Source organism: Pristiophorus japonicus, chromosome 1 (genome assembly GCF_044704955.1).
Source record: "Pristiophorus japonicus isolate sPriJap1 chromosome 1, sPriJap1.hap1, whole genome shotgun sequence".
Classification (NCBI taxonomy): Eukaryota; Metazoa; Chordata; class Chondrichthyes; family Pristiophoridae; genus Pristiophorus; species Pristiophorus japonicus.
In genome coordinates, this window is record NC_091977.1 from 309193358 (window position 1) to 309214478 (window position 21121).

The window sequence follows — 21121 nt, forward strand, 5'->3', positions numbered from 1 at the left end:
GGTGTGTGTGGTGGTGGTGGGTGGGGGGGGGGGGGTGGTGGGGGTGGGGTGGTGTGTGGGGGGGGGTGGTGTGTGTGGGTGGTGGTGGTGTGGGGGGGGGGGTGGTGTGGGGGGGTGGTGTGGTGTGTGTGTGGTGGGGGGGGGGGGTGGTGTGTGGGGGTGGTGGGGGGGGGGTGGTGTGTGGGGGGGGGTGGTGTGTGGGGGTGGTGGGGGGGGGGTGGTGTGTGGGGGTGGTGGTGGGGGGGCGTGTGGGTGTGTGTGTGGTGGGGGGCGTGTGTGTGGTGGGGGGGGCGTGTGTGTGGTGGGGGGGGGTGGGTGTGTGTGTGGTGTGTGGTGTGGGTGTGTGTGTGGTGTGTGGTGTGGGTGTGTGTGTGGTGGGGGGGGTGGGTGTGTGTGTGGTGGGGGGGGGGTGGGTGTGTGTGTGTGGTGGGGGGGGGGGGGTGTGTGTGTGGTGGGGGGGGGGGTGTGTGTGTGGTGGGGGGGGGGGGTGTGTGTGTGGTGTGGTGGGGGGGTGTGTGTGTGTGGTTGGGGGGGGGGTGGGTGTGTGTGTGTTGGGGGGTGGGTGTGTGTGTGTTGGGGGGGTGGGTGTGTGTGTGGTGGGGGGGGGAGGGTGGGTGTGTGTGTGGTGGGGGGGGGGTGGGTGTGTGTGTGGTGGGGGGGGGGTGGGTGTGTGTGTGGTGGGGGGGGGGTGGGTGTGTGTGTGGTGGGGGGGGGTGGGTGTGTGTGTGGTGGGGGGGGGGTGGGTGTGTGTGTGGTGGGGGGGGGGTGGGTGTGTGTGTGGTGGGGGGGGGGTGGGTGTGTGTGTGGTGGGGGGGGGGGTGGTGTGTGTGTGGTGGGGGGGGGGGGTGTGTGTGGTGGGGGGGGGGGGTGTGTGTGGTGGGGGGGGGGGTGGGGGTGTGTGTGGTGGGGGGGGGGTGGGTGTGTGTGTGTGGTGGGGGGGGGGGGGGGTGTGTGTGTGTGGTGGGGGGGGGGTGGTGTGTGTGTGTGTGTGGTGGGGGGGGGGGGGGGTGGTGTGTGTGTGGGGGGCTGAACGCCGGGAGGGGCGGGGGGGGGGATGAAGGCTGGACGGAGGCACCCCTGCGCGCTCCTCCCCAGTGCCCTCTTTCTACGCTCCTCCCCCCCTCCCCGGTACCTACACCCCTCCCCGGTACCTACACCATTCTGAAACGGACTGGTGAAAAACGCCCTGCTGAGCTATTGCGCAGGCGCGCAAGTTGCAACGCGCACACGCAATGAAGCCGGCAGTCTTCAGACACGCAGGCGCTTAGCACCGCGCCACGCCACGCCATGGTCCAGGAGGACTGGAGAATTGCAGCAAAATATTCCGCCGCACCTTCGAGCCCAGGCAGGTCACATAAGTGTCGGAGCTGCGCCATTTCACCTGATGCCGAAACTTGGGCCCAATGATTGGAGAAAAATAAGATACCTGGAAATGATTAGAGGGCACTCATCTCACAGGAATTTTCCCAATGAATAATAATACTGTTGAGCACAAAGGTTGAGCAGTTTTACAAACAGTCATGTGGATCCCAAGATTTGAATTACTATCACTCTGGGTAACCACCTTTTTAAAGAAATAATGAAGCTAGCAGGACAGCTTTATTTTTGTTGCTGACATTGGGGAGGGAGGGAGCATTTTAACTCCCCTCGGTGGATGAGTGCAGAGCGGGTGTGTATTTAAAATGGAGCAGCTCCATTTCCCACTCCGTTCTCAACGATTTCCAATTTTTAACCCCCCTGGTTTTGACAGCAGATGAGCTGTCCGCTAGACTCTGGCAGGAGCCTTATGCATAAAGGCTAGTCAGTAGGTCCTCGATGACACGAGGAAGGCCGCATCTCCCCCTCTCCCTCTCCCTCTCCCTCTTCCCCCCCCTCTTTCCCCCCCCCTCTTCCCCCCCCTCTTCCTCCCCCTCTTCCTCCCCCTCTCCCCCACCCCCACCCCCACCCCCACCCCCAAGGCCATGCTGAACATCCGCTCGCCCCCCCGCACCCTATATCCATGTGTCGGTGGGCCTTTTCCTAGTGCTGACTGGTGGCCTGCAGGATGCCCTCCCTCCCACCAGCTGATATTTTCCACCCGTTTGGGCAGCTGACCAGTGTCATGCAGACAAGACCCAGGCCCTGAAGTTTCTGACCGCAGGTATTTTTTCCAGTCGCCCCATTGCCCACCTGTAACCCGCTCAAGACGAGTTCTCCGTGGTGTCCTGGACAATATTTGTCCCTCACTCAACATCAGAAAGGTATTTGGGAGAAACTTCTTTACCCAGAGAATGGTGAGAATGTGGAACTCACTACCACAGGGAGTGGTTGAGGCGAATAGCATAGATACATTTTCAGGGTAAGCTAGATAAACACACGGGGGAGAAAGGAATAGAAAGATATGTTGGTGGGGTTAGATGAGGAAGGGTGAGAGGAGGCTCGTGTGGAGCATAAACACTGGCAGGGACCTGTTGGGCTGAATGGCCGGTTTCTGTGCTGTAAATATGAGATACTTTTTTTTTTAAATCTGATTTTATGGTCATTTAATACATTGCTATCTGTGGGACTGTCATGTTTGCTTACAGTACAACAATGACTATCCTTCAAAAGTATTGGTAGTGAAGCTGTTTGAGGTCCTGAGGACATGAAACGTGTTCTGTATGTGCAAGTTCCTCCTTCCTTAATTACCTCGTTACTGTGTTAATCCACACATGAACGGGGCAAAGAGTTTCCATATAATACAGTTGTGACAACTTTGCTGGAAAATGGTTTGATCACTGTTGCAGCTGGAAGAAGCTCTTACCTGTACCGATATAAACCCAGAAGATCTTCAAAGCTCACTTTTTGTGGGCTGCCTTCATCTAAAAGAATGTCATTTCCTGAACACCATCCTCTTCCGCCTCCCCACCCTGCCCCAAAGGTATCTTCATTATTCCTCTTTTGCAAAAGCTGATAGAACTGTTGGCTTTTTGTCAACAACAACTTGCATTTATATAGCTCCTTGTACTGGGCTATAATTTTGCAGATGGCAGTGGCTATTTGACACCTTGCTCACGTGGCTATTTTTTTATTGTTTGTTCCTGGAATGTGGGCATTGCTGACAAGGCCAGCATTTATTGGTCATTCCTAATTGCTCTCGAGAAGGTGGTGGTGTGAAGGTGCTTCTACAGTGCTGTTGGGGAGGGAGTTGCAGGATTTTGACCTAGCGACGATGAAGAAATGGCGATATATTTCCAAGTCAGGATGGTGTGTAATGCGGAGGTGGTGGTGTTCCCTTCCGCTGGCTGCCCTTGTCCTTCTAGGTGGTAGAGGTTATAGGTTTGTGAAGTGCTGTTAAAGAAGCCTTGGTGAGTTGCTGCGGTGCATCTTGTAGATGGTACACACTGCAGCCATGGTGCGCCGATGGTGGAGGGAATCAATGTTTAAAGTGGTGGATTAGGTGCCAATCAAGTGGGCTGCTTTGACCTGTATGATGTCGAGCTTCTTGAGTGTTGTTGGAGCTGCAATCATCCAGGCAAGTGGAGAGTATTCCATCACACTCCTGACTTGTGCCTTGGTGGAAAGGCTTTGGGGAGTCAGGAGGTGAGACACTTGCCACAGGATACCCAGCCTCTGACCTCATGTTGCCACAGTATTTGTGTCTGGTCCAGTTAAGTTTCTGGTCAATGGTAACCCCCCAGGATGTTGTTGATGGGGGATTCGGCGATGGTAATGCTGTTGAATGTCAAGGGCGGTGGTTAGACTCTCGCTTGTTGGAGATAGTCGTTGCCTGGCACTTGTGTGGCACGACTGCTACGTTCCACTTATCAGCCCAAGCCTGAATGTCGTCCAAGTCTTGATGCATTCACACATGGACTGCTCCATTATTTGGAGTTGTGAATGGAAATGTACTCTGCAATCATCAGCAAACATTCCCACTTCTGACCTTATGATGGAGGGAGGGTCATTGATGAAGCAGCTGAAGATAGTTGGGTCGAGGACACTGCCCTAAGGAACTCCTGCAGCAATGTCCTGGGGCTGGGATGATAGACCCCCAACCACCATAATCATCATCCTTTGTGATCGGTATGTCTCCAGCCAGTGGAGAGTTCCCCCCCCCCCCCACCCCCGATTCCCATTGACTTCAATTTTACTAGGGCTTCTTGATGCTACAGTTGGTCAAATGATGCCTTGATTTCAAGGGCAGTCACTCTCCCCCTCGCCTCTGGAATTCAGCTCTCTTGTCCATGTTTGGACCAAGGCTGCAATGAGGCCTGAGTGATCCTGGCGGAAGCCAAACTGAGCATCCGTGAGCAGGTTATTGGTGAGTAAGTGTTGCTTGATAGCACTGTTGACAACATCTTCCATTAATTTTCTGATGTGTACTTTCCTGTAGAATTCAGGATTGGAATCATGACTAATTTTTCTTCTCTTTCCTAATTATGGGCCATAGTTCGGTTGACCCATAGTTCAATACCACAACAGACAGTGTGAATACCCACTTAAGCCTTCGGAGCTGCAACGTGTATATTTAACATACTGAGCCTGTGGTGTAACACTTCTGTTGGGTAAATAAAAATTTCTTCCCACCTGAAACCAATGTTAACTAGCAAATTGGCAAGTGGCCAGACTGATGCCAGTATTGACTGTCTACGTCTGTTTTCAATTAGTGGTGGTTCCAGTGTCTGGGTCCATTAATATAGCAACAAATAAGTGGTAATGTATCCATCAATTAAAAAGGTCCAATTTGTCAAAGTGGGAAGTCCTCTTTCCCACACTAGTTATGGCTGTTGAACTCGGGCTTAGTCCCCTGACGAAGGTGGAAAATCATTGCAGACTGTAACTTGAATGCTAATTAAGGTGATGCCTGAAAGGGGTGAATTAGCATTTCTAGCCATACAGATGCCAGTATAATTATTTCAGTGTTTCTCTTGTCTCTAAATGAAAAATGTTCAAAAAGATTCAAATATCTCTAAATTTGGTATGTCTTGTCTTTTATATATTTTAGAAATCACTCCTTACTCTTCAGTATTATAGTATGAAATGATAAAAGGAGAATAGCAAAATTTGCCGGATAAATGTCAGTAAATTCCTTGTGAACATGTCCAAGTCGCCAACACAAAACACAACTAAATTTAAAGATAATTGAAGCCTGTTGAGCTTCGCAGATCCATCCAGCGTTGGAAGTTTTGGCAATCGAGGTAGTGTCTGATATTTTTTGAATTTTAAAAGGAAAGGCTGAGATTTACAGGAATGAATAAAAGCTGCTGTTGAAAATATTTATTTTTTCAGTGAATGAGATCATTATTTAAAGTGATAAAATAAACAAATAAGCATTCTGGGGGAAATTCCTTGTGTTCAAGTTCCATTGTGCAATGTCTGTAAGCTTGTAATGTTTGTAGCTCCACACTGTGGATGTGGACGTATTGTGTACTGCAAGTGCAGGGTTAATAATAAACAACCAGGCAGATTTCCAGAGATTTCCAAGAGCCTGCCATGTTAGGAAGCTGTGTGTGCTGTACTCTGTGAATATATTACATTTGGCGACTGAGATGGGATTTTTCGGATGATTTAAAGCTTAAATTTTGTTGGTGAAGGATTCAGCCAGCCGACAGAGACTTTGGAAGTTTCTGTCTTTGGGGGGGGAAAAAAGCTACAAAATCCGAGGTAAAATACAGCACACGGTGTGAACAACTAGAGATTAAAATGGCAGGTGTACTGGGACATTTGGGTGAATATAGACATGACCGGGAACGTTTTAAAGAGTGTGTGGATCGGCTAGAAATGTATTTCACTGCAAATAACATAATCGAAGTTCCAGATAATGCAGTCCAGAACCGGGCTATGTTGGAACGTAAGAAAGCGATCATCTTATCGGAGGCAGGTCTGGCATTATATGACACTCTTGTAAATCTGCTTGTGCCTGATGAGCCAAAGGACAAAATGCTTAGAGATTTTAACGAAGCTGGAGCAGCACTATAACCCCAAACCGTTAGAAATTGCTGAAAGCTATTGTTTTGGTATTTGGAATCAAAAGGCTGATGAAAGTATCAGTCATTACATTGTTGTATTAAAGAAGCTATCAATGCACTGTAATTTTGAAAACTTTCAAAACCGAGCATTACGGAATCGTTTTGTTTGTGGGGTGAAAAATGATGCAATCCGAAGGAAGTTATTGACGACGGATGACTTGACTTTTGAGAGTGCTTGTCGGACAGCGAGGTCGATGGGCATGGCCGAACAATATTCCCGAGAATTAAATAATGATTACGGTCGTCAGTCAACCGAGGTAAATCACCTGCAGGTTCAAAGTAAAAGACGATGGGGGCCCAAAGTCTCAAACTGGAAATTCTAACCGAGCGTCGAAGTCATGTTACAGGTGCTTGGGACAACACATTGCTCAAAGTTGTCCATATGTGAAGGCAGAGTGTTTCTTCTGCAGAAATACTGGGCATCTTGCGAAGGCATGCCGACTGAAGGGTAAACCAGCTTTCAAAGCTATGAGTCCAGCGTTCAAAGCTATGAGTAGAAACCCCAAAAGACTACATAGCATGGAAGAACAGGACGAGATGTTGTTAGAGTTACACCATCAGGAGCACGAGGTTAACGGACAGCGATTCGGAAAGCATCAAAATCCACAAAGATATTGCGGGATTCAAGATACCAATGGAAATTGACACGGGTGCATCCGTGAGTGTAGTACCGGAGTCACTATACCGCGACAAATTGCATGATTTTCAACTGGAGAAATCCAAGATAGAGCTGCAGGGCTACTCGGGAGAGAAAATTCCTGTGGTAGGTTGTATCACTGTACCGGTGAAATATAAAGATCAATTTCAGAGCTTGCCTGAAAGGAGACAAGTCTGCCTTACTAGGAAGAAATTGGTTGAGCTCACTGAAGCTGGATTGGAGTAAGATTTTCTGTGTGGAAGCGAGATTTTCATCAATGGATGAGGTTATCAAGAAGTATCCGAAGGTGTTCTGCGAAACGGGCAGTCTGATCCAAGGCTTCAAGGTGAGTGTCAGGGTACAGAAGGACGCTAGATCAGTTTACTACAAGCCACATTCCATACCATATGCGCTCGAGGAGAAGGTTGAGCGAGAACTCAAAAGACTAGAGACTGAGAACATTATTTGTAAGATAGATCGATGTAATTGGGCTACACCCATTGTTGTACCTAAGTCCATGGTAAGGTAAGATTGTGTGGTGGTTATAGAGTAACCATAAACCAAGTTCTAGAGGGTAATGTCCCCAATATATTGCCGAATATAGAAGGTTTGTTCACAACACTGACAGGTGGTCAGATCTTCTCAAAACTGGATCTTACGAATGCCTACTTACAGCTTGAACTAGATGAGAAATCCAAGTCATGTTTGATTATAAATACTCATCTAGGCCTATATCAATTTAATAGGCTACCGTTTGGAGTGTCTTCCGTCCTTGCCATATTCCAAGGGGTGAAGAACCAGATTTTGCAAGGTATTAAAGGGGTAGTATGTTATTTGGATGACATACTAATTTCAGCACCAAATAGGCAAATTTATAATAACATATTGAATGAAGTCCTCAAACGGCTAGAGAAGCACAGAGTATGAGTGTCTGCTCGTAAGTGTGAGTTATTTCAAAACTCAGTGGAGTACTTAGGGTACAGAGTAGACAAAGATGGTCCATTATCCGAAACAATTTCTTCAGGGAGGCCAAATGAAGAAAATAATTTTCGTAAAATGTCCAATGTTTTACTACTTGTTATTTTCCACATTGGAAACACCTCAACCCACTTCGAATGGCTATCAATCACAATGAACAATTGTTGTCCTTCTAACTTAGAAAAAATCAATATGTAGCCTTTGCCACACCCTGGGAGGCCATTTCCATGGCTGTAATGGTACTTGAAAAATTGGATGCAATTAGAAATGCACCCACTCCCAGGAATGTCACTGAACTTCATTCATTCTTGGGTCTTTTGAACTATTATGTGAAGTTCCTACCAAATTTGGCTACAGTATTACATCCACTGAATGAACTTTTGAAAAAACAGGTCCATTGGAAGTGGTCGACAGAATGCGATACAGCATTCAAGGAGTGTAAAAGCAAATTGGTAGAGAGCACCATGTTAATTCACTATGACATAAGCTAGCATGTGATGCCTCTCCGTATGGAGTTGGAGCAGTAATCTCTCATGTATTAAGTAGTGGGGAGGAGAGACCAATTGCTTTTGCTTCACGCACTCATTATGCGCAAATTGAAAGGGAAGCTTTGGCATTAACTTTTGGGGTCAAGAGGTTTCACAAATACTTGTATGGTTGTAAGTTTACCATCGTTATGGACCATAAGCCCCTAACAGCAATCCTCCATCCAAAGTCCCCAGTTCCAATATTAGCTGCAGCCCAAATGCAGAGATGGGCATTGATTTTGTCAGCATATACATATGATATTGAATAGATGATCAGCTGATCACAGTAATGCTGATGCAATGCCTAGATTGCCTTCACCATCACAAGTTACATCAGATAGGGAAGAAGTGTTTTATTTTTCATACATTGATGAACTGCCAGTCACAGCTGAAGAGATTGGTAGGGCAACCAAACGTGACCCAGTGATGTCAAAGGTGTATGAGTATATTGCAAATGGATGGCCAAACCAGGTAACAGACAAAGATACACATCCATTCTTCATTCGTAGGAATGAATTATCAGTCGATAAAGATTGTATCATGTGGGGTGCAAGAGTGGTTATACCAAATAAATTCAGGTCCAAATTATTAGGAGACCTCCATGACCAGCACCTGGGAATGTGCTTGACCAAGACTTTTGCACGCAGTTATTTATGGTGGCCAGGTCTTGATAAAGATATAGAGTACATCGTGAGTCAGTGTACGACATGTCAATCGGTAAGCAAGCAATCACCACCAGTACCATTACAGCCATGGAAATGGCCTCCCAGGGTGTGGCAAAGGCTACATATTGATTTTTTTCTGAGTTAGAAGGACGACAATTGTTCATTGTGATTGATAGCCATTCGAAGTGGGTTGAGGTGTTTCCAATGTGAAAAATAACAAAAAGTAAAACATTGGACATTTTACGAAAATTATTTTCTTCATTTGGCCTCCCTGAAGAAATTGTTTCGGATAATGGACCGCAATTTCGTTCAGAAGAATTTGCACCATTCGTGAGCAAAAATGGTGTGAAACATATCAAGGTTCCACCATACCATCCTGCTTCGAATGGTGCAGCAGAGCGCACTGTACAAATTGTAAAATGTGCCTTCATAAAACAAATGTTAGATCCAAATCCAAGGAAACGACAGTTGTCATTGGATCACAAATTGGCAAATTTTTTGATTACATATCGAAATACTCCTCATACAACTACTGGTAGAACACCAGCAGAGTTGTTTCTCAAATGACAGCCACGAACCAGATTTTCGTTGTTAAAGCCAAATTTGGCACAGTCCGTAGAAGAGACACAATTGAGACAAAAAGAATCATGATAGAGGTAGAGTAAAAGAGAGAAGTGTGAAATTAAACCAGAAGGTGAAAGTGAAGAACCATCGCCATAAATGGTTAAAGTGGTCACCAGGAAGACTGGTGAAGATATGTGGCCCTCGCACATTTGGTAAAGATGTTTGATAATGGACAGGTTAGATTTGTTCATATTGATCATATTTTACTTATAGACATGGAAGGAGTTGAAGGTGGGAATGATTCAATTATTTCTGACTCATCAGATAGTTTTGATATACCAGTAGCAAATCCTGAATCCAATGTACTGGAAACAAACCCAGGAGAGAATCAGAATGAAAGTCTGAGTGAAAACAAAGAGCTTGAAGTTAGTGAGTTCAAATGAAAATCAGGGAAATTCTGTGGAGGAAATCATTCCTCAGGATGAGCCTCGAATGAGTTTAGATTCAACACCAGGTTTGGAAGGATCTGTTCGAGAGCGAAGGTATCCTCTTCGAAACAGAAAACAAGTGGTAAAGTTAAATTTGTAAATATGGGGAAAAAAAAGTTAATATCATGTTATGTATAAACATGAAAGTTATGTATGATGTTTGTTATGATGGCTTCTTCATTAAGGAGGGAGAAGTGTTATGTCTGTAAGCTTGTAATGTTTGTAGCTCTACACTCTGGATGTGAACGTATTGTGTACTGCAAGTGCAGGGTTAATAATAAACAGCCCAGGCAGATTTCCGGAAACTTCCGAGAGAGCTGCCTGCCATGTTAGGAAGCGCTGTGTGCTGTGCTCTGAATATATCACACATTGATGAGAGAGATTGTGTAGAAATGTAATCTGCTCTTTTAGCTTCAAGGATCTGACTGCAAAGTGAGTGTCAGTTTAAATGTTTTAGTATACTGGTAGAATAATGGTTCGCCTTCTGCACCTGCATCTGTTCATTTTCTGTCCTTTGGTGCTAGGCCCCAGTCCTGGGGATCTTGGGAAGCGTTGCCTTTGTGCCGCTTGTAGCAGTGTAAATCAACCCTGCTGGCAGCATGTGCTGCTATGAATGTTGGATAGTTAATCATTTATAGCTACTACTGTCTTCCTGCTGATGTAACTAAACATTAATAACAGATTCAGAGCTTTGCTGTCATAAGTTTTAAAAAAAAAAGAAAAAGTTTCTTCACGAAACACTCTAATTACAGGCCCACAGATAAAAACAGGGCTGGGGGGTAAGGGACAGGAGCACCATCAATTTTATTTGTAGGAATGCCCACTCACTGACTTATGGAAAAAGTTTCTACCCTGCTTTTTGATCTTTCCTGATTTGTGGAGAACTCAGCGTGCATTGAACGAGTTGATGAAGCAATGTAGAAGTCAAATAAAATTATACTTTAAAATCTTGTAGCTGAATCACAGATCTATCTTGCCATCTGATTAGCTAGCAATTTCCATTCCACCCAAGTAAAATTTGGGAGCAGAGAGGCCAGTGATTCAACATACTTAAGTGTCTTAAATCTTTCAGACTGGCAGTATTCCTGGTTTAAGTGATGAACACTGAAACTCGCAATCCTTTTAATACAATTCTGCGTTTCATTGCTATCTGATCTGAAGTTTGTAGGTCGTTTTACTCTCTCTCTCTCTCTCTCTCTCTTAGAATCATAGATTCAGTTTCAGTTCAATGTTTACTTGTTACTTTTTAAGCCTGCATTTTTCCTCCAAATTTAGCCTCTAAATCATATCTACAGCTATGACTCTTCTCACTATATGGATGAGTTGGCAAGATTGGTGACTTTAAAATGGTAATAGCATATACGGCCGTGTATTAAAAATGTTATATATGTCGCAGCATTAGTGTCTAAGCATATTCCTTAGCCAGCAAGAATTTTTTTTAAATTGAGGAGTGGGGAAGAAGCTGAATCTGAAGTGGCGTTGGCGAACTTTAAAGACCCCATTGAGTGTTAACTGGGAGCAGCCTTTAAGACTGGTGAAGAGAGAGGCAACTGCACTCGGGAAGATTATTGAAGTGCAGTTCTTGAATTCCATAGCGCAGGTGTTGCAATTTAAAGACCCATCCTACAGATGCAAAGTACACTAGCCAGCTTCTTGTGCACTCTCTAATTTTTATTTTCTATCACTAATCCCTGGTATAGAGAAGAGACTTTCCAGTCAGATTTTATGTTTGGGTGACTTGCATTGGGATTTTTACACAAGATTCCTTTTGAAGCTACCACCTCACAAAGTTGCTTTTCCCACGAACATGACCGCACATTGCAGCTACAGTCCTAAAATATTTGAATGATGGAATTAAAATTGTTCAAGTCTACATCTTCCCGGCCAGTCTCTTGGGCTGAACCAGGTATCATGTTCGACCCTGAGCTGAACTTTGAACCCAAAATCCTTTCTATCACAAAGACCACTTGGTTCTATCTCTGCAGCACAGACCACCGCCTCTGCCATTACCCAAGTCCCTTTGTTGGTGAAACCCTTGTGTGCCTTCACAACTTCTATACTCAAGTACTTTAATACTCTTGCTGGCCAGCCAACCCTTTTAAACTCCTACTTTACTTCATGTATCCTCTTCTGTGCTCTGTTCCATTCGCCCATCACCAAGTCCTCGCTGACCTGAACAGGTTCCCTGGGCCCCAATGTCTCAAGTTTAAAATTCTTGCCCTTGTCTTCAATTCCATCCATGGCTTGCCCCAGTCTACTCTGCAATCTCCTCAAGCACTACATTTCACTTCCCCCTCCCCCCAATCACCCATCTTCTGACCAGTATTCTGTCAGCCTTGGCTCAGGGTCATTCAAGCTCCACTCCAGAGACTCTCATGCGTAACCTGGGCTGGCACGTCAGTGCAGTACTGAGGTGCCGTCTGCACTGTCGGTGGTGCCGTCTGCACTGTCCGTCTGCCCTCTTGGGTGGACGTGAAAAGATCCTACGCCACTATTCAAAGAAGAGTAGGGGAGTTCCTTTGGTCCTAGCCAACATGTATCCCTCCAGCAACACCTAAAATAGATGAGCTCGTCGTTTATTTAATTGCTGTTGTGGGTCCTGAGATTGGAAAAGGTGCTATATAAATGCAAGTTCCCTCACTCAGACCCATCCCTTTGGCACCAAATCCTTTAGTCATAAAGGTCCTACTTTCTGAAATTCCTTCCCTAAACCCCTGTCTGTCTGTCTCGCTCTCTCCCCCTTTTAAGAATCTCCTCAAAACTCACCTTTGACCAAGATTTTGGTTTTCACCCTCGTCCCCCCACCCCTCACCTAATTTCTCTTCCTAATTCAACATCTGTTTTCCGTGCACCTATCTATGATGTGCATTGGGTCTTTTGCAATGCTATATAAATGCCTTTTTTTGTATGAATAATTAGCATAACTTCTCTAAGTACGCCATAAAGTGTTAGCGCATGTGTGAATTGAGAATTAATAAATTTACTAAAGTTACTTAACTTCAATGAATTTATTATCATTGGAAGTTTAAACTTTTTTTTTAATAGAGGGCTTGTGAGATGTGGTCAAAAATGCATAAATACAGCTCACCTTCCTGTTGTATTTTGAGCCTGGAAAATTTATATAATGTACAATAAATATTGTTGTACCTGACCATAGAGTCATAAGAATTGGAACAAAAACAGTCAAAAATGCGTTCCAAGACCACATTTTAAAAAATATATATATAATTGTCACTGCTGCAAACTGCAATACTGGTATCTTGGAAGGTTTTGTTTCAATTTATAAGTAAAAATAGATCTGTTCCCAGGAACAGGAGGGGTCCATTCAGCCTCTCGGGCCTGTTTCCCCCATTCAATTAGATCCTGTTCAGTTCTACACACTATAAAAGTTATCCGGTAAGTATTGGAGCACTCAAAGATAACATAAGTTTGTTGTTTTTACTCACTTTTTCTGAAGAAGCTGGCTGATGCTAGGTACTCAGGTGCTAAAATTAATCTTTCTGGTGGATCTGGGATGCATTCAGGAGAGGACTTGTCCTGTTTGGCCACACTGGGATTTTGTGGAGTGGCCAGTTCCTGGCTCCGCCCCCTTTCAAAATGATGTTGTGGTCGGAGGCAGGCCTGGGGAGGTGATGTCACTCACTGCAACTCCTGCCCCCCACCCTCGCCCCCTCCCACAATTTGTTGTACTCCTGCATCAAATGGGTGCACAGTGCTTTGGGAGAGGGGAGGTCACCAGATCTTGAAAGTAGCTGGTTGCAAAGCAATCTGCATTCCTGTAAAAAGGCCTGTTTTTTTCCTTCAGAATCTTCCATTGTTGGTCGGACTCGCCAGCAATTGTCCCCAGCAGCTGCCCAATACTGCTATTGTTTACATTTCCTGATCCTGGGAACTCTGACATGTCGGGTGTGTAAGTTCCTAGCCCAAATGAAGTTCCCCTCTGCCATGGTTATGGTGGCGAGACATGATCATGGATTATTGGCCCTGAATTTCCTTCACGCACAGGGGTAGATGTGTGTCTAGAAGCAATGTCTTGCCCCTCTACTATGATTAAAATCAAAGTTCAGTTATCTTCAGTAAACAAGCTAGTAATCAGGCATTTTTTTCCCCCTAAACAAATGTGTCTATTTGAGCATCTCTAGATTCCCTCCGTAAACACAGATCCCTTAACTATAAGTCAGTTATTGTGGAAAGATTGCCGTTTTTTTTCTCCAAACTCTAATTGACATGTACTGTTAACCTACAGGAGACGAGCGGATTCTACATTGAAGCTAACCTTTGCCTGCCAGTTCTTTAAAAATTATTCTCGCCCATCTTGGATCATCAAACGTATGATGTGGGTTTTTTGGTAATTGCCCGTGGCTTTCTCAATAGTTTGATATCATTTTTTCCATACCAGTTTTCCCCTCCACTACTACTCGAAGATATTTACTTCTCGGTCAGGTGAGGTTAGAAGACTGCTAGTCACCCTCCAATACCTTGTGTGTTAATCTTGAGAGTATCTGGCAGGCTATTCCAGCAAAAATGAATCCCAGAACTGAACCTAGCAGTGATTGTTGGTAGCAATAAGAACTCTGGTTGCCTTCCCCCCCCCCCCACTCAATACTGAGGGCCATAAAGACCAATTTAGTGCACCCTACTACCTTCCCTTTCTGTGGTCAGCTAAATGTGTGCAGACCAGGGATCAAATTGGGGATTCCCCAGGTCTGTATGGCTTAGCATTTAACAACATTTATATAGCACCTTTAACTTAGTAAAACGTCCCAAGGCATGTCACAGGAGCGTTTTCAAACAATTTGACACCGAGCCACATGAGATTGGAGCAGATGACCAAAAGCTTGGTCAAAGAAGTAGATTTTAAGGAGCGTCTTAAAGGAGCAGAGATAGGTAGAAAGGTGGAGATGTTTGGGGAGGGAATTCCAGAGCTTATGGGCCCAAATTTTGCCAACCTGTTTTTTTTGGTGCACTCACGTGAGATGCGCTGACTTCCTACAATCCAAACGGCACCAGAAAGATGTCCCCAGATTCTGGCCCCTCGGCTGACTCTCCCGGGGCTTGACATGGTGTGGCGAGTCCATTGGGGGGGGGGGGGCGGAGCTAGGGCCCTGCACCTAAGAGTGCCGGCAGCTGTCCGCATGCGCAGTAGAGCGTTGGTGCATGTGCAGTAGCTCCTCCTATGATTGTGATGATGCGTGCCTGCAGCTTGGGACCCAACGCTTCCCGCCCTTATCCTGGGCTGAGTGGCCTGGCGCACAGGCCGGCCCGCTGCCTTCCTGCGCTGAAGCCTACAAGAAACAAGTTGGTGCAGGGAGACTTTTGATCGGGGGAGGGGGAGGAAGAGTTTTGATCGGGGCAGGGGGGAAAGAGGAGGAGAGTTTTGATCTGGGGAGGAGGAGAGAGGATGGGGGTAGGGGGAGGAGGAGAAAGGATGAGGGGGGGGAGGAGGAGAGTTTTGATGTGGGGGGGGGAGGGGAGGGGAGGAGAGTTTTGATGGGAGGGTGCGGTGCGGAGGGTGTGATAACGGTGTAGCCAGTAATTTTAATGAGCTTACTCGACTTTCCTTAACTCTGTTGATGAAAATACTTTCCTACGAGCAGGAGGTACTTCTATTTTTTTATTTGGATATTTTGAAAAAATTATGTAAATATGTTTTGACTCTTTACTATTATTTTTGTAGTTTAAACTTCAATGAATGCTTCTGTTGTATAGTAGATTAACTTTGTGAAGTTTGTCAGTCCTGTATAGCTATTTGACCCTATTCACATTCTTTAGTCAAGTCATTAGTACCTACCTGCACTGATTTCTTAACTCTCCAAGGGTTTTCTGTGTGGCCACAAGTGACCTGTTAGTTTGGAGTAACTATTAGCTGTCCAAACTGGCTTAAATGGCTAAAACCGGCGTAGGTGGCTTGTAACGCCCCTTTTGGGGAAAAAAACTAAATTTAAAAAAAAATCCTAACTAACTCACTTACACTGGCGCAAACTGAGTGTGCAGAATGGGGATTTTTAAGAAAGTCCAGAAAAATCAAGTTGCTCCAAAAAAAACGGAGCAACTCCCGGGCAAATTTGGGCCCATGGAGTGTGGAATTGAAGATTGAAGGGCAGTGGTTTATTCCAAATAGAACTGCAGAGTGATGTCTTGGGAACATTAGGAACAAGAGTAGGCCATTCAACCCCTCAAGCCTGCTCAATTAGGTCATGGCAGATCTGCACCTCAACTCCATTTACCCACCTTCACTCCACATCGCTTGACACCCTTGTGTGACAAAAATCTATCTAGCTCAATCTTGAAAACTCCAATTGTCCCAGCAGCCACAGCATTTTGGGTGAGAGTGTTCCAGATTTCAACTACTCTTTGTATGGAATAAGTGCTTCCTGATTTCGCTCCTGAATGGCTTAGCTCAAGATTATGTCCCCTTGTTCTTGAGAAATAGTGTCTATGTATCGATTGTATCAAATCCTTTTAACATTTTAAACTCTTCGACCAGATCAACCCTCAATCTTCCTATACACAAGGGAATACAAACCAAACTGAATGTAGTACTCCAGATGGGGTCTGACCAATGCTCTATACAAATAATGCATAACTTTCTTCCCTTTGTAATCCAGCCCCTTGAGATAAAGGCCAACATTCCATTGCCCTTCTTTAATTGTTTTTTGTACCTGTCTACCAGCTTTTAAATGATTTGTGTACTTGGACTCCCAATCTCTATATTTCCTCATTTCTCACCATTTAGAAAATACTCCGATTTTAACTTTCCTAGGCCCAAACTGGATGACCTCACAGTTGCTCACACGGCTTCAAAATCCATAGTTAATCCCGGTTTGACCATGCAAGCTGTACGTATAAGGGGGAGTTGTAGCCATTAATTATTCAATTATGGATAATTCAATTACTAGCCCTCTCCTTTAAGATGCTCCTTAAAACCTATCTTTCATTTGTCCTAATATCTCCTTATGTGACTCGCTGTCAAATTATGTTTGAAAAAGCTCCTGTGAAGCATCTGGGGATGTTTTACAACTTTAAAGGTGCTATATAAATGCAAGTTGTTGTTGTATGTAATCTCCAGCATATCTTTGAGAAGAAAATACTTTTAATAAATGTTAATAGAAATAATGTACACTAGGCTAGTAAACAAAAGGTTAGACATTATCTTTCTGTTGACTTGTAATGGAACACTCAGTTCTTAACAGCAGTTGAGTTAGAATGAAAATGGGTACCCCAAGATAATTTTGTGGTGATCCATGTACTAAATGGTTTACTTGTCCCTTTGCAGTGAGTGGCTTTCTCCTCCATTTTGATTGCATTGCTTTTCTCTAATGTGGCTACATGACCATAAAATCGACATTCCCAGACACGAGACGGAGAAAAAAGGATAGAGACCCGTTATCCGTCTCCACTGCATCCTGCTGGCCTTCCCAATGGAATGCATTTCGGCTTGTGCCTGCAGTATCTATTTTAATGAGGCGACATTCCCAACCTCCTGCCTCATTGTTCGTTGACTATGCTCAGTGGGTGCCGATTGGTATTTAACACTACAAAAAAATCTACATTGTTACTGCAACTTCAACTAAAGGTTGGGAGTACATCCTTGCATTGCATTCTATCCCAATTTGAATTAAGATTTTAAAATTCCATTAGCACAAAGGTTGTGAAAATGGCTACATCATTCTCACCAATCTTAGGACCTTGGCAAGTTTATCTTATATTTGGGATGGAAGTATAACATAGCAGTCTGTTTCAGATGTACCCCCATCCATTCACTGGAATGTCAGCTGTAGCTCAGTGGGCAGCACTCTTGCCTCTGAGTCAGAAGGTTGTGGGTTCAAGAACTCACATCTAGGCTAACACTCCAGTGCAGTGTTGAGGGAGTGCTGCACTGTCGGAGGTGCTGCCTTTCGCATGAGACATTAAACCGAGGCCCCCATCTGCCCTCTTGCAGGTGGGCGTAAAAGATCCCACGGCACTATTTCAAAGAAGAGCAGGGGAGTTATCCCCGGTGTCCTGGCCAATCATCATCATAGGCAGTCCCCTGAAATCGAGGAAGACTTGCTTCCACTCTAAAAGTGAGTTCTTAGGTGACTAAACAGTCCAATATGGGAATTACAGTCTCTGTCACAGGTGGGACAGAGAGTGGTTGGAGGAAAGGGTGGGTGGGACTGGTTTGCCACATGCTCCTTCCGCTGCCTGCGCTTGATTTCTGCATGCTCTCAGCGATGAGACTCGAGGTGCTCGGCGCCCTCCCGGATGCACTTCCTCCACTTAGGGTGGTTTTTGGCCAGGGACTCCCAGGTGTCAATGAGGATGTTGCATTTTATCAAGTAGGCTTTGAAGGTGTCACTGAACCGTTTCCTCTGTCCATCTTTGGCTCGCTTGCCGTGTAGAAGTTCCGAGTAGAGCATTTGCTTTGGGAGTCTTGTGTCAAGCATGCGGACAATGTGGCCTGCCCAGCAGAGCTGGTCAAGTGTGGTCAGTGCTTTGACGCGGGTGATGCTGCAACCTGTTCAACCGTCGTCGTCTCCAGGCCAGATCCAAGACTGCCCCAACCCAACGTCTGTCGTCGAACTACAGTACGCGGACGACTCATGCGTCTGTGCACATTGAGACTGAACTCCAAGTCATAGTTAACATTTTCACTGAGGCATATGAAAGCATGGGCCTTACACTAAATATCCGTTAGACATAGATCCTCCAACAGCCTGACCCCGCCACACAGCAGTACCCCCCCCAGTCATCAAGATCCACGACATGGCCTTGGACAACATGGACCACTTTTCATTCCTTGGGAGCTTATTATCAACTAGGGCAGACATCGACGACGAAATTCAACACTCCCTCCAGCACGCCAGCGCAGCTTTCGTTCGCCTGAGGAAAAGAGTGTTCGAAGTCGAGGCCCTCAACTGCCACCAAGCTCATGGTCTAAGGGCTGTTGTAATACGCGCCCTCCTGTATGGCTCAGACGTGGACCATATACAGTAGACGGCTCAAATCGCTGGAGAAATAACACCAACGCTGCCTCCGCAAAATCCTGCAAATCCCCTGGGAGGACCGACGCACCAACGTTGGCGTCCTCGACCAGGCCAACATCAAAGCACCTGGCCAATATTTATCCCTCAACATAACAAAAACAGATTATTTGGTCATTGTCACATTGCTGTTTGTGGGAGCTTGCTGTGCACAAATTGGCTGTTGCGATTCCTATATTACAACTGTGACTGCACTCCAAAAGTACTTCATTGGCTGTAAAGCGCTTTGGATCGTGAAATAGGAGCAGGAGTAAGTCATTTGGTCCCTCAAGCCTGCTCCACTATTCAGTAAGATTATGGCTGATCTGATCATGGACTCAGCTCCACTTCCCTGCCCGCTCCCCAAAACCCTTTATTCCCTTATATCTCAAAAATCTGTCTATCTCCGTCTTAAATATATTCAATGACCCAGCCTCCACAGCTCTCTGGGGCAGAGAATTCTGCAGATTTACAACCCTCTGAGAAGAAATTACTCCTCATCTCAGTTTTAAATGGCAGCCCCTTATTCTGAGACTATGTCCCCAGTTTTAGTTTCCTCTAGAAGTGGAAATATTTTCTCTGCATCCACCTTGTCGAGCCCCCTCATTATCTTGTATGTTTCGATAAGATTACCCCTCATTCTTCTGAACTCCAATGAATATAGGCTCAACCTATTTTCATGTCAACCCCCTCATCTCCGGATTCAACCTAATGAACCTTCTCTGAACAGCCTCCAATACAAGTATATCCTTCCTTAAATACGGAGACCAAAGCTGTATGCGGTACTCTAGGTGTGGCCTCACCGATATCCTGTACAGTTGTAGCAGGACTTCTCTGCTTTTATACTCCATCCCCCATGCAATAAAGTCCCAATATTCCATTTGCCTTCCTGATTACTTGCATACTAACTTTTTGTGTTTCATGCACAAGGACCCCCAAGTCCCTCTGTAATGTAGTACTTTGCAATTTTTCTCCATTTAAATTATAATTTGCTTTTCTATTTTTTTTTCTGGCAAAGTGGATAACCTCACATTTTCCCACATTATAATCCATCTGCCAAATTTTTGCCCATTCACTTAGTCTGTCTATATCCCTTTGCAGATTTCTTCCTCACAATTTGCTTTCCCATCCATCTTTGTATCATCAGCAAACTTGGCTACATTACACTCAGTCCCTTCATCCAAGTAATTAATATAGATTGTAAATAGTTGAGGCCCCAGCACCGATCCCTGAAGCACCCCACTAGTTACTGTTTGCCAACCGGAAAATTATCCATTTATCCCGGCTCTGTTTTCGGTTGGTTAGCCAGTCCTCTATCCATGCTAATATTACCCCCAACTCTGTGAACTTGTATCTTGTGCAGTAACCTTTTATTTGGCACATTATCAAATGCCTTCTGGAAATCCAAATACACCACATCCACTGGTTTCCCCCTTATCCACCCTACTCATTACATCCTCAAAGAACTCCAGCAAATTTGTCAAACATAATTTCCCTTTCATAAAACCATGCTGACTCTGCTTTTCCAAATGTCCTGCTACTGTTTCCTTATGGACATGCTACATCTGCTTTTTCATCCAACCATTATCAGCCAATAACCAAAGGATGTGACCTCCATTTCTGAAAACTCATGAATATACTTCAACAGCCAGGGACTCTTGGTTTTAATGATTATCATAAAGTTACTTCAAAGATGCATGTCCTTGCAAAACCTTTTAGTGAGCTGGTGCTAAAAGCCCAATGTAATACTAGTCTTATCCCTAACAAACCTTTTTGCTAATTTTAAACCAGGTTGTAAAAGTTGAGCTGTACCCAAAGAGCTTCAAATGCTTTTGGGCTTCAAATGCATCCCAGCTGAGTCAGAGATGCTTCAATTGTGGAAGCGGCCCATGTTTGTTGCCTAGAATGAACCTTCAAGCCTCCGATTTCTTTAATTTAGCTTTTGGCTTCATGGAAAAATAGAATCGAGCAATGTAATCACCGTGCATTAAGAAATGCAATGAGATTTATTCAGTTGCCCGGCCTGTAGGTTTATAATAAATGATCTTTAGTCATGTTATGTTATCCTGTAAAATGTAACGCTATTTTCAGTGGTTTCAGTATTTTAAGACCTGCTGTTAACCACAGAGTTCTGCAATCTCAATGGCAATGCTGTTATTTAAGTCTTTAGTCTGGTGTTTTAACTTTTTTTTACATAAAGTGGTAAAATGGCTTGATACTTGAATTGGATCCTGGTTATGTGCTGACTCCTCAGATTTAGATGGTAT

General features: G+C 44.9%; 1 protein-coding gene across 2 annotated transcripts in view; it reads left to right on the plus strand.

The window, feature by feature from the left end:
• bmp6 (bone morphogenetic protein 6) overlaps positions 1 to 21121 on the plus strand; it is a 163299-nt gene that overhangs the window by 31831 nt on the left and 110347 nt on the right. Inside the window, exon 1 of one of the 2 annotated variants that reach the window (XM_070888555.1) lies at positions 1246 to 1345. The exons of the other annotated variant lie outside the window; for it this stretch is intronic. Within the exon in view, the coding sequence (XP_070744656.1) occupies positions 1288 to 1345 (58 nt within the window). The 5' untranslated portion in view covers positions 1246 to 1287. Of the gene's footprint in view, positions 1 to 1245; positions 1346 to 21121 lie in introns of those variants that run through there. 2 annotated transcript variants of the gene reach the window in all.